We start from the raw sequence: 15,330 nt of genomic DNA, 5'->3' as shown, positions 1-15,330 counted from the left end.
AAAAACAGCTGATTTTTCAAAACAAAACTTCCAAGGTTTGCTGGCTGTGTCTCTTCCTCTTCCTCAATTCTTCGAAGATCCAGATAGTTGTATATGAAATGAATCCTTGGTCATTTGTCTTTAAAATTTGCCCGGAGTGAATACTCTAAACAGAGCATATCTAAAGTTAAAGAGCGTCAAGCCACACCATGTAAACAAATTCTTGACCTCTGGCCGGCTCAAAAAATGTCAAAAACAACATTCGATTTTTGACGCATGCGCAAATTGATTTTCGTTTTGAGCGCCTGCGTTAACATCCGTGTTTTAAAGTGAAAATGATCTTTATAAAAACTTTGACGCCGCTCAAAAAAGCTGACATGTTGATTTTCATTCTTCTTTTTTTATCTAGAATTGTCCACAGCGATGGATTCGAAATTGACGTTGAAAGCTGACAAATTCCGAATTGATGGTATTATATATTGTTGTATTTTTCAGATGGGGCCCATTCGATGAAAAATGTTTCAGGGCGCAAATTTTGTGTAGGAGAGTAGATTTTTATAACACAGTAATTATCTTTTTATGTGTTCCGAGAAATTTGCGTCTGTTTTGTCTATACAAAGTTTGTTTTTTATTCTTTTAAGAAATGTTGCTGAATAAAAAGGCCTTTTCTGACGAGTATCATTTTTTTAACAGAATTGAGCAACAAAGTTGACCAGCTATCAATGGAATCGAAATCTGTAAAGGGTAAAGCGTTAGTTATGATTTTTATTTTCTCTACCCATGCTCAAGCCTGAATTTATTCAAAGAAACTTTATTGGACCTACCCCGGTGGGGTGGAGGTCCTATAAATTAACCTGTGTTCCTGGTAGTGGCTAAATGTGACAAAGCGCGATTTTCGAAAAAAAAATTTAATGGGCAAATTTGGGCCAAAAAGCTGCTAAAAAACGGGTTTTCTGGACTTTGTGAAAAATTTGATCATTAATTTTTTCAGATTTTTTGCATGAATTAGGGTACCATCATAGGTAAAAGATGGCTCTAGCAGATTTTTGCAAAAAAAATTTGTTGGGTCAAAAAACGCATGTTTATCTTTAAGAATCACACTTAATAAGCATACATCAATGTTCTTAGTCAAATTACTCAATATTTTTTGATGAGATGTTTTTTTGCTCAGGAAGTCTTGAATATCAAAAAGTATTTCAACAGCATGAAATTTTGGTTTTTAAACGTTTTTTTATAAGAAACAAACGACTAATTTTAATAGATCGTCACTATTTGTGTTCTGAATGATTGTTTAATGGTCATGTCATGTAGATATCAATTATAAATGTGTTAAATGCATAACCAGGTAGGTCTGTACTTTTTTGTTATTTGTTATCCTTGTTTTGTATTCCTTCTAGATACAACAAAGACACATTGGAATTTGCCAGAGCCTGTTTCCATATTCTTTGGACGAGAATATTTGATTGAATCTATTCACTTGAAACTTCAACAAAATCAAGCAATTGCTTTGAGTGAAATGGGAGGTGTTGGGAAAACACAAACTGCTGCAAAGTTCCTTCAAATGCATAAAGATGAATATCAGAAGATATTTTGGATTTCTGCTGTCAGCCTCAAGAAATCTTTGAACGAGATTTTATGTGCATTTGGCTGGAAACAACTAATACCTGATGAACCTTCGATGGAAACTCTGACTTTCATTTTCCTCTCTAAGATTTGTGAAGGCTCCAAAAGATCGCTGGTTGTATTGGATGACGTCACTGATGTTACAAAAGATGTCACTTTATTCATTCGAAATATAAAAGAAAAAATCAGCTTATTGTTGACATCTCAATTGAAGGATTGGGAAGATTATGGTTTAATTCAAATTGCTGTTCCATGTTTCCATGAACAAGAATCCATTGGCTTCTTACAGAATGAACTTACTACAGCCAACCATCAAGAAATCTCCATTTTAGCGAATTGTTTACAGTCATTACCTTTAGCCCTTCACCAAGCCATTTGTTACATCAAAAAACATAAAGTTCCTCTACACAAATACATCGAACAATTTGAAGCATGCAGAAAAAGTGTTTTGGGAATGAAAATCAATTATTTTACTGAATATGACAAAACATTGTTGACAGTTTGGGATATGGCTTTTGAGAAAATTCGGGTCGAATCAAAGAATGCTCTTTTGATCTTGGGAATGATGGCTTTCATGGACAATCGAAAAATCAATAAAAAGACATTCAGCTATTTTGATAAAGTTGACGAATTTGAATTAAATGAAATAATCAATCTGCTTTGTCAATATTCATTGGTCGGTGAGCGGAACGAATGTTTAGAAATTCACAGTCTTGTGCAAAAAGTTATCCGATATCGTATTGAACAAAAACAATTTGTTGAGGATGAATGTCCGTTGATACTGCTTGAAAGTCTTCTTTTGAAAATCGAGGTTTCTATTAAAGATTTGTTTGCAAATGGTGACTACGAGGATTTATGGTACATTCATGTTTTTCGTTTGATCATGAGTGGTGCACTCAAAACTATCAACTTTGATGTTTCCCTTGTATTAGATATCGCCGTAGGCAGAATGGAGATGGAAAACTTATACCTACTTGCTGAACTTCTTTCAAAAGTTTTGTTAAAACAATATCGGTTGTTTCGAGATGTGGAAACTTTTCACAACCTGTGTGTGTGTTCATCGTTGTTTCATATACGCCTCAAGTCAATTAGGTTTACTTAATTTGAATGAGATTTTTGCTTTTGAAGAAGAGTTTTCCTCAGAGCTTGATGAAAATCATGTAGAAGTTTACTGGTGGCAGCTACAGCAAGCTGAGGCATATAATATACATGGAAGAGTGTCGTTATGCAAAGATATCGTTCAAAATTTATTCAATGAACTAGTCAAGAAGAAAGGATTTGATTATATTAAATTAAGATTGGCGAGTTTTCTCACCGTAAAGGATGTTGAAGTATTGTTGAATTCCGTTGACACAAATAATCTCAGTGACACGGACCTTTTGGTTTATTATAATGCAAAATGTTCTTTATACATCATGAACGGTTGCTTTGATTGGCTGAACAAGTCATTAAGAATTGGAAAGAACACATACACAGAAAACAATTTCCTCGAATGTTTCACTTTAACTTCACACAAATGAATTGCTTTTTTTCTTTACAAGAAAGGAGATTACAACGAAGCACTACTAGTTTGCGATGAACTTAAACGAGGCATTGTTTTACTGATGCAGATGTTCTCGTTTGGGAAGCCTTGATTTTGATCAAATTAGGAAAGTTCAACGAGGCAGAGGTGTTACTTGATGACTTGAATCAACGCAATAATGCATTTATCATTAGAATCAGCTCATACCTGAAATTTTCGAAAGCACGACTTTGAAGCAGTAGTAAAGCTCCTCGCAAATGTGGAAGATGAGCGTTTGTCGAATCTTTTGTTTTGGTAAAGGAATATTCGAAAACTGCATCGACAACTAGAAAATAATAAATCGAGAGGATTGGTTGAACAATGTTGCAAATGAAAAAAATTGTAAATGAATTATTTATTCAAGTACAATTGGATTCGATTGATCTTTGAAATCCTATTATATGGAATTATGATTATAATTGGATCTTTGGGAATTACTCCGACTTTTAAGTGCAGGCTATACTGATAAGTTTTTCAAGTGCCAGCAATGTAATTTTTGCATTGACTTGGCCTGTAAAATCAGAAGTAGTCTATTTTTTTTAAATTATGAAAATAATTGAGGGGTTGATTTCAGTGGGTACTTCCCCCGGGGGGGGGGGGGTACTAGGGCAAAATGGGTTTACGGGGATGCTCCGCTGGTCAGGGTATCTTTTTCAACCTCCACGAGTCCCAGGTAGGGTCGCAAAAAAACACCAAAAATAAAAAAATCAGTCCTCTCTAGGGTGCCCTATTTTTGGAAAATTTGGGGGAAAAAGTAGAAAATTTTGGAATTTCAGTCCCATTCAGGGTCCACTTTTTTCGCAAATTTCGAGTCCCCACGTAGGGTCCATTTTTCGGAGCGGAGCACCCCCGTCGGTTCGACAAGGGTAGTACCCCCCCGGGGGTACTTCCGCCATTCAGTCAAATTTTTGTCCAATTTCTGTCACACCGTCAAGATCCAGACCGAAATTCCGCCACTGAAAATTCCCTTTGAACTTAATTATTTTTCGAAAATTCCTGAATTTTGACTTTTTCCTTTTGGTTCCAACTTCCGAACGAATTTTCACCAAATTCCATTTTTTCGGACCAAAACATCGCAATTTTCCGACAAATGACCTCAATTCTGCACATCCGTCTAAATTTCTAAAGGTCTTGAATTTTTCAGCACCATGGCATCCCCACTTATGACGTGATAATCATATATATTTCATAATGACACCGGCAACTAACCCAGGAAGCTCTGCCTTCGTTTATTATGTACGGGAAGTTATGAGGCTTCATCACTCTACAACACCCTTTTGAAGTGAAAGTGATCTTTATAAAAACTTTGACCTCATTCAAAAAAGCTGACACGTTGATCGCATTTTTTATCTAGAATTGTCCACAGTGATGGATTCGAAATTGACGCTGAAAGCTGACAAATATGAAATTGATTTTTTTCTTTAAAATTCTAGAATTTGACTTTTGGTGCAAATTCCGAAATTCCAAGCGATTTTTGTGTTTAACCTTTCCAGCACGCTGTTTTTTATATTTTCACGCTGTCTGTGCGCAACTATTTTTGGAGAAAAACGCGGGGTTTGGAAAAGTGCCATAACTCAAGAACTAGAAATCTTTTGGCAAAAAGTAAACTATCCCTGAAAAGCTAATTAAGTTTTGCAGCTTTTAGGTTGGGTACAAGTTCAATTAAAGTATCCTAACTTAAATGGTAGCTTTACATACACCAGCGTTCTTCCTCATTTTTCGACAATGTCACTTTTTTGGGATTTTTTCACTTTCTATGCAAAAAAAGTGGGGGAAAGTTAATTATTACATCGTTCTTTACTATTTTATCAATATATTACTTACTCATGAAGCCATATACAAAAATTAGCATCCAAAAACAATTCTACTGGTCACAAGGGTTTTCAAACATTGTTCACTTTTATCCAAATCAGTGTTTTTCCGTCTGCNACCCCGTCCTGGGGTAAGCATATCGATTCGAAACGTCATGAAAGTGAACATAGTGTTAAGACAAAGCGTCTTTTAAACTTTATAATGAAATCTCTTTATTCTGAATAATGCAGTATATACATTAATAGCATTTTATTCCACTGTCTATGATAACCTTTTTACTAAACCTATGTTATCAAATTTTTCCCAAAATGACCATAGTTTCGAAACTGAAATGTCATAATTTTCCTTTGGAACCTTTGAAGTTAGCCCCTGAGTTAGCCTTTTAAAATGTTTTATGAACCGAAAGACGATCTCTGTTTTTTCAGACTTACATTTGTTATGCTTTTTATATTTTTCAGCAAAAACAAAAGATTAAGAAAATAAAAAGAAATAAATGAAGAGAATGAGACGAGTACACCATTGTACATCCTCCAAAGCGAGTATTGGGTTCGCATCAACCTCGCTTTGGAGTATTGTATCAAAGAAGTGCTCATTGATGTACTTCACAACGTGCACAATGACACTTCTTATACTGGACTTCCAACTTGTCGAAAACAACTTCATCAAATATTCGTGCAATACAAACAAAACAAGAAACACGAGTTGAACAAAGTGTTGAAGAAAGAACAATGGGAAATATTGTGTCCACAAAATGGATCATCCAACCCAGAAGATTGGGATATTACCTTACTGATTGCTGTATTGAGGTCCGTGGTTGGATTGCAACCTGCTGGAGGATGGAAAATCAAATCTCTTCAACCCAACGATAAATCCATTGGAGCTTTCTTGTTTTTGATCAGAAATCTAAGAAATGAATTAATGCATGGTTCAATCAATGCAGTACCAAATTTACAAGCTTTCAAACAACTGAGATCTCGAATGGAGAACATTTTACTGGGATTAAAATATAAGAATATGCAAGTGTTTTATGATTTGGAAAGTTGTTCATTGGATAAACATGTGTTGGTTATTTCTCGAATGGTCACCAATTTGGATCAAGAAGTGGATTTGTTGCGAAATGAAGCGAGCGATAATTCGAATGCTATCAAAAAAAATATCGAAAACAGACTAATCAATGGATCAAAAGTTATTTGAAACAATTATCTTCGGCAAAAGCTGACAAAACTGACGTCGAAGGTGAGTTGCATTGGTTTTCGATTTTGTCGAAAGCACGTTTACTTTCTTACCTCTTTTGAATTTTTGATAATTTAGGAGCTGAATCTTGTTAACTTTTTACCTCTTGACACTGAATTTTGTGGTTATTGAATAACACTATTTGTTTTACTCTAGATTTAGCCAATTCAATGGATAGTAGACTGAATACGAAGGCTAATAAAGATGAAATTGATAGTATGTCTTGTTTTATTTTGTTTAAATTATTTCAATAGAGCGAGTCAAACGAACAAGTAAGGTCGACACCGGCAACTACCCCAGGAACCTTGCTGTATTTTTCACTCTGTTCTATTTCTCATCTTTTGAGATGGGACCCATTTGATGAAAAATGTTTCATGTGTTCCGAGACCTTTACCTTTGATTAGTCTTCACAAAGCTTGTTTTTTATTTTTTTAAAGGAATGTTGCTGAATAAAAAGGCCTTTTCTGATAAATATCATTTTTTTAACAGAATTGAGCAACAAAGTTGACCAGCTTTCAATGGAATCAAAATCTGTAAATGGTAAAGCTTTAGTTGTGATATTTTCTTTATCCATGCTTAACCCTATTCGTACCACGTGGGATGCTTGCTTCTGTTCGGAGATCAAATTAATGGTAATAGCTCCTGAAATAATAGACCTATTGCCATGAAATTTTCGTTAAACTTTTATTTAGCTTCAAAATTTCGACACCTAAAGATTTACACACAAAAATTGACACTGTTCCAATATAAATTTATTTTTGCCTTTGTTAGAATACAATCGTTATATATATAAGAACAAAGTAAACTTTCGGTTTTTGCTCACTTTTTGCATGATGAGTGACGTCATCATAAAGATTTTTGTCAAAAGTTGCCTTATGTGACAAGAATCTCGTGTGCCAAATTTCATCTAAAAAGACCCACTAGATCAAACGTTAGGGGTGGTACAGGAAAAGCCCCCCCCCCTAGTTTTGGACTGCCCCTAAAAGCCTAGTATGAATAGGGTTAAACCTGAGTTTATTCAAAGAAACTTTATTTGATATTTGTTACCTTCTTTTGTATTCCTTCTAGACACAACAAAGACGCATTGGAATTTGCCAGAGCCTGTTTCCATCTTCTTTGGACGAGAAAGTTTGATTGAATCCATTCACTTAAAACTTCAACAAAATCAAGCAATTGCTTTAAGTGAAATGGGAGGTGTGGGGAAAACACAAACTGCTGCAAAGTTCGTTCAAATACACAAAGATGAATATCAGAAGATATTTTGGATTTCTGCTGTCAGCCTCAAGAGATCTTTGAAAGAGATTTTGTGTGCATTTCGTTGTAAACAACTAATAGCTGATGAACCTTCGATGGAAACTCTGACTTTCATTTTCCTCTCTAAGATTTGTGAAGGCTCCAAAGGATCGCTGGTTGTATTGGATGACGTCACTGATGTTACAAAAGATGTCACTTTATTCATTCGAAATGTGAAAGAAAAAATCAGCTTATTGTTGACATCTCAATTGAGGGATTGGGAAGATTATGGTTTGATTCAAATTGCTGTTCCATGTTTCCATGAACAAGAATCCATTGGCTTCTTACAGAATGAACTTACTACAGCCAGCCATCAAGAAATCTCCATTTTAGCGAATCGTTTACAATCATTACCTTTAGCCCTTCACCAAGCCATTTGTTACATCAAAAAACATAAAGTTCCTCTACACAAATACATCGAACAATTTGAAGCATGCAGAGAAAGTGTTTTAGGAATGAAAATTAATTCCTTTACTGAATATGACAAAACATTGTTGACAGTTTGGGATATGGCTTTTGCGAAGATTCGGGTCGAATCAAATAATGCTCTTTTGATCTTGGGAATGATGGCTTTCATGGACAATCGAAAAATCAATAAAAAGACATTCAGCTATTTTGATAAAGTTGACGAATTTGAATTAAATGAAATCATCTCACTGCTTGGTCAATATTCATTGGTCAACGAGCGAAATGATTGTTTAGAAATTCACAGTCTTGTGCAAAAAGTTATCCGATATCGTATTGAACAGAAACAATTTGTTGAGGACGAATGTCCGTTGACACTGCTTGAAGGTGTTCTTTTGAAAATCGATGTTTCTATTAAAGATTTGGTTATAAATTGCGACTATGAGGATTTATGGTACATTCATGTTTTTCGTTTGATCATGAGTGGTGCACTCAATGCTATCAACTTTGACGCTTACCTGGTGTTAGATATAGCCACAGGCAGAATGAAGATGGAAAACTTATACCTACTTGCTGAACTTTTTGTTAAAGTTGTGTTAAAACAATATAGGTTGTCTCGAGATGTGAAAACTTTTGATATGCTGTTGTGTTGTCATCGTCATTTCATATATGCGTCAAGTCAATTAGGTTTACTTAATGTGAATGAGATTTTTTCTTTTGAAAAAGAGTTTTCGTCAGAGCTTGAAGAACATTCTGTAGAAGTTTACCAGTGGAAGCTAAAGCAAGCTGAGTTATATAATATACATGGTAGAGTGTCGTTATTCAGTGATGTCGTTCAAAATTTATTCAATGAGCTGGTCAAGAAGAAAGGATTTGATGATCTTAAATTAAGATTGGCGAGATTTTTCACTGTAAGTGATGTTGAAGCTTTGTTGAATTCCGTTGACACAAATAATCTCAGTGACACGGACTTTCTGATGTATTATAATGCAAAATGTTCTTTATACATCAAGAAGGGTTGCTTTGATTTGGCTGAACAAGTCATGAAGAATTGGAAAGAACACTTACACAGAGAACCTTTTTCTCGATTATGGCACTTTAATTTCGCACAAAAGAATTGCTTTTTACTTTACAAGAAAGGAAGTTACAAAGAAGCATTACTTACATGCGATGGACTTAAACGAGAGATTCTTTTTACTGATGCAGATGTTTTCATTTCGGAAGCCTTGATTTTGATCAAATTAGGAAAGTTCAACGACGCAGAAGTGTTACTTGATGACCTTAATAAATGTAATAATAATGGATCCATCATTAGAATCAGTTCATACCTGAAATTTCAAAAGCACGACTTTGAGGCAGTAGAAAATCTCCTCACAAATGTGGAAGATGAGGATTTGTCAAATCTTTTGTTTTTGGTAAAGGAATATGCGAAACTGCATCGACAACTAGAAAATAATAAATCGAGAGAATTAATTGAACGATGTTTGCAAATGAAAAAAATTGTAAATAATTTCTTTCAAGTACAATTGGATTCGATTGGTATTTGAAATACAATTTCATCGAATTATGATTAAAATCTTTGGAAACTACTCCAAATGCTTTGGTTAAACTGACAAGTTTTTTAAGTGACTACATTGTAATTTTTGCATTGACTTGGCCTGTAAAATCAGAGATAGTGTATTTCTTTTTGATTATGAAAATATTTGAGGGGTTGGTTTCAGGGGGCACCTGATTCCGCCATTCGGTCAATTTTTTGTTCAATTTCCGTCACTTCGTCAAGATCAAGACCGAAATTCTGCCACCGTAAATTTCCTTTGAAATTGATTCTTTTCTCAAAAATTCAGGATTTTAGACTTTTTGGAGCAAATTACGAATTTTGGAACGATTTTTCCCCAATCTCCATTTTTTCGGACCAAAACAGCCCAATTTCTCGTCTCCGACAGTGGACCTAACTTCTGCACATCTGTCTGAATTTCTAAACGTCTTGAACAAACTAAAGGATTAAATGTTATGAATAGAATTAAAGGTAGGCAAAATTTTTGGATGGCAACATTCTAAGGATATTTTGAAGAAAGTCGGTTGTTTGAGAGCAATTTTATCATTAATTTATTTAGATTGGAAATAAAAATTTTGCATATTTTTTTTAAATAAGATTTAAAATTCAGGATTTTCTTTGTTTCTTAGCTGTGGTGGCCCAGCATCGCTCTGATTTTCTTCTTTTAATAAGAATAGTTTTGTAAGAACAATGCGGTCCCAATGAGGCGATCGAAAATAAGAACATTTTAAGAACAGTTATATGCCTTAAATTTCAAAATTATGATAAAAAAGATCAAAACGAAAAGCATCTCGTGGGGAGGGCAAGTGGAGGTACGGTATGTGATGTGGTATTTACCGCCCTTGTGGATGCCTTTTTGTAACCTGGCAGTCCCTGTAATGGTTTGAAAAATCAGAAAATTAAATCTCAGTCCCATCAAGGGTCGAAAAATTTACCCCTAAAACATCGAAATTGGTCAAATTAGTCCAAATAAGGGTCTTAAAATTCACAGGAGGGTTTTAGGATCGAAAGCCTGGCGGCATCCCCCCCTCATCCTGTAGACCTAGTACCCCTCCCTCCGTCCCGGGGAAAGCATATCGATTGATAATGTTTTGTACCTGTTAAGAACCGTCATAAAAGTGAACGTAGTGTTAAGACAAAGTGTTTTTGAAACTTTAATGAAATCTCTTAATTCTGAATAATGCAGTATATACATTAGAAATTTTATTCCACTGTCTATGATAACCTTTTTACTAAACCTATTTTATTAAATGTTTTCCAAAATGACCATAGTTTTGAAACTGAAATGTCATAATTTTCCTTTAGAACCTTTGAAGTTAGCCCCTGAGTTAGCCTTGTAAAATGTTTTTTGAACTGAAAGACGACCTCTGTTTTTTCAGACTTACATTTGTTATGCTTTTTATATTTTTCAGCAAAAACAAAAGATTAAGAAAATAAAAAGAAATAAAAGAAGAGAATGAGATGAGTACACCATTGTACATCCTCAAAAGCGAGTATTGGGTTCGCATCAACCTTGCTTTGGAGTATTGTATCAAAGAAGCGCTCATTGATGTACTTCACAACGTGCACAATGACACTTCTTATACTGGACTTCCAACTTGTCCAAAACAACTTCATCAAAAATTCGTGCAATGCAAACAAAACAAGAAACACGAGTTGAACAAAGTGTTGAAGAAAGAACAATGGGAGATATTATGTCCACAAAATGGATTGACCAACCCAGAAGATTGGGATATCACTTTACTGATTGCTGTATTGAGGTCAGTGGTTGGATTGCAACCTGCTGGAGGATGGAAAATCAAATCTCTTCAACCCAACGATCAATCTATTGGAGCTTTCTTGTTTTTGATCAGAAATTTAAGAAATGAATTAATGCATGGTTCAATCAGTGCAGTACCAAATTTACAAGTTTTTAAACAACTGAGATCTCGAATGGAGAACATTTTACTGGGATTGAAATATAAGAAGAAGATGCAAAAGTTTTATGATTTGGAAAGTTGTCCATTGGATAAACATGTGTTGGTTATTTCTCGAATGGTCACCAAATTGGATCAAGAAGTGGATTTGTTGCGAAATGAAGCGAGCGATAATTCGAATGCTATCAAAAATATCGAACAAACTAATCAATGGATCAAAACTTATTTGAAACAATTATCTTCGGCAAAAGCTGACAAAGCTGACGTCGAAGGTGAGTTGCAATGGTTTTAATGTCGTCGAAAACACATTTACTCTTAGGTTCCAAATAAACGGGGGGGGGGGTCGGAAAATTTTCTAGATTTTAATAAACAGGGGGACCTAATTGCCGGGGGGGGGTTGGAAATTGTACTTCTGAAACCCAAAAATAAGGTAAAAATAGGCTATAATTAGGCTATTTAGAGCAAAATAAAGGGCCTTCTCTTTGACAGCCGAAAATATTCTTAGAGATTAATAAACGGGGGTTCCTAATAAGGTCCGGGGGGGTTGGAAAATTTTCGAAAAATTAACAAGTGGGGGAGGGCCCGTTTATTTGGAACCTAAGAGTACTCTCTCGCTTCTTTTGAATTCGTTGTAATGTTGGAGCTGAATCTTGTTAACCTTTTTTACTTCTTGACACTGAATTTTGTGGTTATTGAATTTCACCATTTGTTTTACTCTAGATTTAGCCAAGTCAATGGAAAACAGAATGAATACGAAAGCTGATAAAGATGAAGTGGATGGTATGTTTTCTTTGTGTTTTTTGCAAAAATTGAATCAAACGAACAAGAAAAGTCGACACAACCAACTACCCCCAGGAAACTCTACCTTCGTTTATTATGTACGAGAAGTTATGAGGCTTCATCACTCAACAACACCCTTTCGAAGTGAAAGTGACCTTTATAAAAAGTTTGACGCCTCTCAAAAAAGCTGACATGTTGATTTTCATTCTTCTTTTTTCATCTAGAATTGTCCACAGTGATGGATTCGAAATTGACGTTGAAAGCTGACAAATTCCAAATTGATGGTAATATATCTTGTTGTATTTTTCAATCTTTTTTATTTCTCATATTTTGAGATGTGGAAAAATTTGTGTAGGAGAGTAGATTTTTATAACACAGTAATTATCTTTTTATATGTTCCGAGACCTTTACCTATGAGTAGTCTTCACAAAGTTTCTATGTTTATTCTTTTAAAGAAATGTGGCTGAATAAAAAGGCCTTTTCAGATAAATATGATTTTTTTAACAGAGTTGAGCAACAAAGTTGACCAGCTATCAATGGAATCAAAATCTGTAAAGGGTAAAGCTTTAGCTCTGATTCTTGTTTTTACTATCCATGCTTGAAAACCTGATGTATATAATTTTTTTAACAGAATTGAGCAACAAAGTTGACCAGCTATCAATGGAATCAAAAACTGTAAAGGGTAAAGCTTTACTTTATTCAAAGAAACTTTCTTTGTTATCCTATTTTCTTTAACGGGCGTTGAATTGACATTGACATATTTAATGATGTTATAATCAATGCCAAGCATATTTTGTCAACATCCCTTTCATTGGATAAATACCACTAAAATATGCAAGAGAAGTAAGCATAAATTTATCGCCCGCGAGCACGGCTTAGCTAAGCGCCCCTCTCTTATTCATTATCTAAGAATTGGAACGGGCAAAGATTACCGCACGGGCTGATAGCGGACAAAGGTTATTTGAAGATATTTTCAGATATAATCCAAGGTAGAACAAAATAAACATAGAACTGCATAGAAAGGGGGTATTTTTTAGTGCTCTATACGATGATCGATATTTTTTTGAATTCTATGTTTAGATTTTTCTACCCAGCCCCGTTGCTATGTACGCGCGCCCTGTTGCTAAGACCTTTCCTTGAAATCGAAAGTGAAACTAAAATAATTTAGCGCACACTGTTGTTCGCCTAATATCGATAAAGTGAAAGGAGGTCCTGACTGAATTTATTTTGGAAAAATTACAGCTGTTCTGTAAACCTTCTAAGACCTTCTTAGACCAGAAAAACACATCTTCCCACACAAGGGGCTGTTTATATGGAGGCTGGCTGGGTCGGCCGCCAGCAGGTGAGGTGGGATTGATCTTGGAACGTCACGTCAAAGTTTTTGATGAATCAAATGGCTAAAAGTAGATCACGTGGTGTCAGGAAAACCATCCCATTCCCATCTCACCTAGCTGGGCCAGCCAGCCAGCCCAACTCCATATGAACAGCTCTTAAGGTCGTCGACCATGTAGTGAGTTTGGACCATTTTATCATAAACACCAGACCAGCGAAATATGTACGACATTTGAGCTCCCCGTGTAAAAATCCCAGCCCACCAGACCTCTCTGAACTATTACCCACCATCCAGCATAGCAGCAATTTTTCAAATTTGAGAGAAATTAAAAAGAAATCTCATTTATACATTCTTTACCTTATACATGAATTTTATAGGGCAACTGTCATGCCTGTGTCAGTGATGTAACAGTTTTGTTGAGGAGAAAGCACTGCACGGCTTTGTTTTGTCTCTCTGGCCTGGGCGGTGGCCCCAATAATTTAATATTTATGCACAGTATTTTTTATCAAAACCCTATTTATCATCAACTTTAGTAATTGTAATTGATAAAAGAATAAGTTAGACTGTAAAATCATACCTTAATCATGCAAGGATAGTCATGTCTTCACTTTGTTTGTCTAGCAAAAATGGTTCCTTTGACCCGGAAAGTATGCTTGATTCATCGCCTGAAAAAAAATGTTAGTGTTACAAATTATATATGGTTGGAAAGCCAAAAGAATATTCTTTAATGTATAGTCCATCAAAATATTTAGAAAATTCTAGATTTTAGGTACTTGAGCTCCAAAAACAGCTGATTTTTCAAAACAAAACTTCCAAGGTTTGCTGGCTGTTGTCTCTTCCTCAATTCTTCGAAGATCCAGATAGTTGTATATGAAATGAATCCTTGGTCATTTGTCTTTAAAATTTGCCCGGAGTGAATACTCTAAACAGAGCATATCTAAAGTTAAAGAGCGTCAAGCCACACCATGTAAACAAATTCTTGACCTCTGGCCGGCTCAAAAAATGTCAAAAACAACATTCGATTTTTGACGCATGCGCAAATTGATTTTCGTTTTGAGCGCCTGCGTTAACATCCGTGTTTTAAAGTGAAAATGATCTTTATAAAAACTTTGACGCCGCTCAAAAAAGCTGACATGTTGATTTTCATTCTTCTTTTTTTATCTAGAATTGTCCACAGCGATGGATTCGAAATTGACGTTGAAAGCTGACAAATTCCGAATTGATGGTATTATATATTGTTGTATTTTTCAGATGGGGCCCATTCGATGAAAAATGTTTCAGGGCGCAAATTTTGTGTAGGAGAGTAGATTTTTATAACACAGTAATTATCTTTTTATGTGTTCCGAGAAATTTGCGTCTGTTTTGTCTATACAAAGTTTGTTTTTTATTCTTTTAAAGAAATGTTGCTGAATAAAAAGGCCTTTTCTGACGAGTATCATTTTTTTAACAGAATTGAGCAACAAAGTTGACCAGCTATCAATGGAATCGAAATCTGTAAAGGGTAAAGCGTTAGTTATGATTTTTATTTTCTCTACCCATGCTCAAGCCTGAATTTATTCAAAGAAACTTTATTGGACCTACCCCGGTGGGGTGGAGGTCCTATAAATTAACCTGTGTTCCTGGTAGTGGCTAAATGTGACAAAGCGCGATTTTCGAAAAAAAAATTTAATGGGCAAATTTGGGCCAAAAAGCTGCTAAAAAACGGGTTTTCTGGACTTTGTGAAAAATTTGATCATTAATTTTTTCAGATTTTTTGCATGAATTAGGGTACCATCATAGGTAAAAGATGGCTCTAGCAGATTTTTGCAAAAAAAATTTGTTGGGTCAAAAAACGCATGTT

The 15,330-nt window shown here is 35.0% G+C and overlaps 2 protein-coding genes across 3 annotated transcripts in view; both read left to right on the top strand.

Moving 5' to 3' along the window:
* The window catches only part of LOC136823434 (uncharacterized), a 39,293-nt gene that overhangs the window by 12,707 nt on the left and 11,256 nt on the right, over positions 1-15,330 (top strand). Inside the window, exons 6-8 of one of the 2 annotated variants that reach the window (XM_067079615.1) lie at positions 389-448; positions 673-723; positions 1,377-3,754. The exons of the other annotated variant lie outside the window; for it this stretch is intronic. Coding sequence (XP_066935716.1) covers positions 389-448; positions 673-723; positions 1,377-2,704 — 1,439 coding nt within the window. The 3' untranslated portion in view covers positions 2,705-3,754. Of the gene's footprint in view, positions 1-388; positions 449-672; positions 724-1,376; positions 3,755-15,330 lie in introns of those variants that run through there. 2 annotated transcript variants of the gene reach the window in all.
* Positions 5,200-9,453, top strand: LOC136823425 (uncharacterized). The gene is made up of 6 exons (XM_067079605.1): positions 5,200-5,204; positions 5,512-6,040; positions 6,142-6,211; positions 6,365-6,424; positions 6,698-6,748; positions 7,277-9,453. The coding sequence occupies exons 1-6, from the start codon at positions 5,200-5,202 to the stop codon at positions 9,451-9,453; spliced, it is 2,892 nt and encodes a 963-aa protein (XP_066935706.1).

The sequence above is a fragment of the Clytia hemisphaerica genome, unplaced genomic scaffold (genome assembly GCF_902728285.1).
Source record: "Clytia hemisphaerica strain Z4C2 unplaced genomic scaffold, Clytia hemisphaerica genome assembly, whole genome shotgun sequence".
Classification (NCBI taxonomy): domain Eukaryota; kingdom Metazoa; phylum Cnidaria; class Hydrozoa; order Leptothecata; family Clytiidae; genus Clytia; species Clytia hemisphaerica.
Note: the sequence above shows the minus strand (reverse complement) of the source record. Positions and strands in the feature narration are given on the sequence as shown.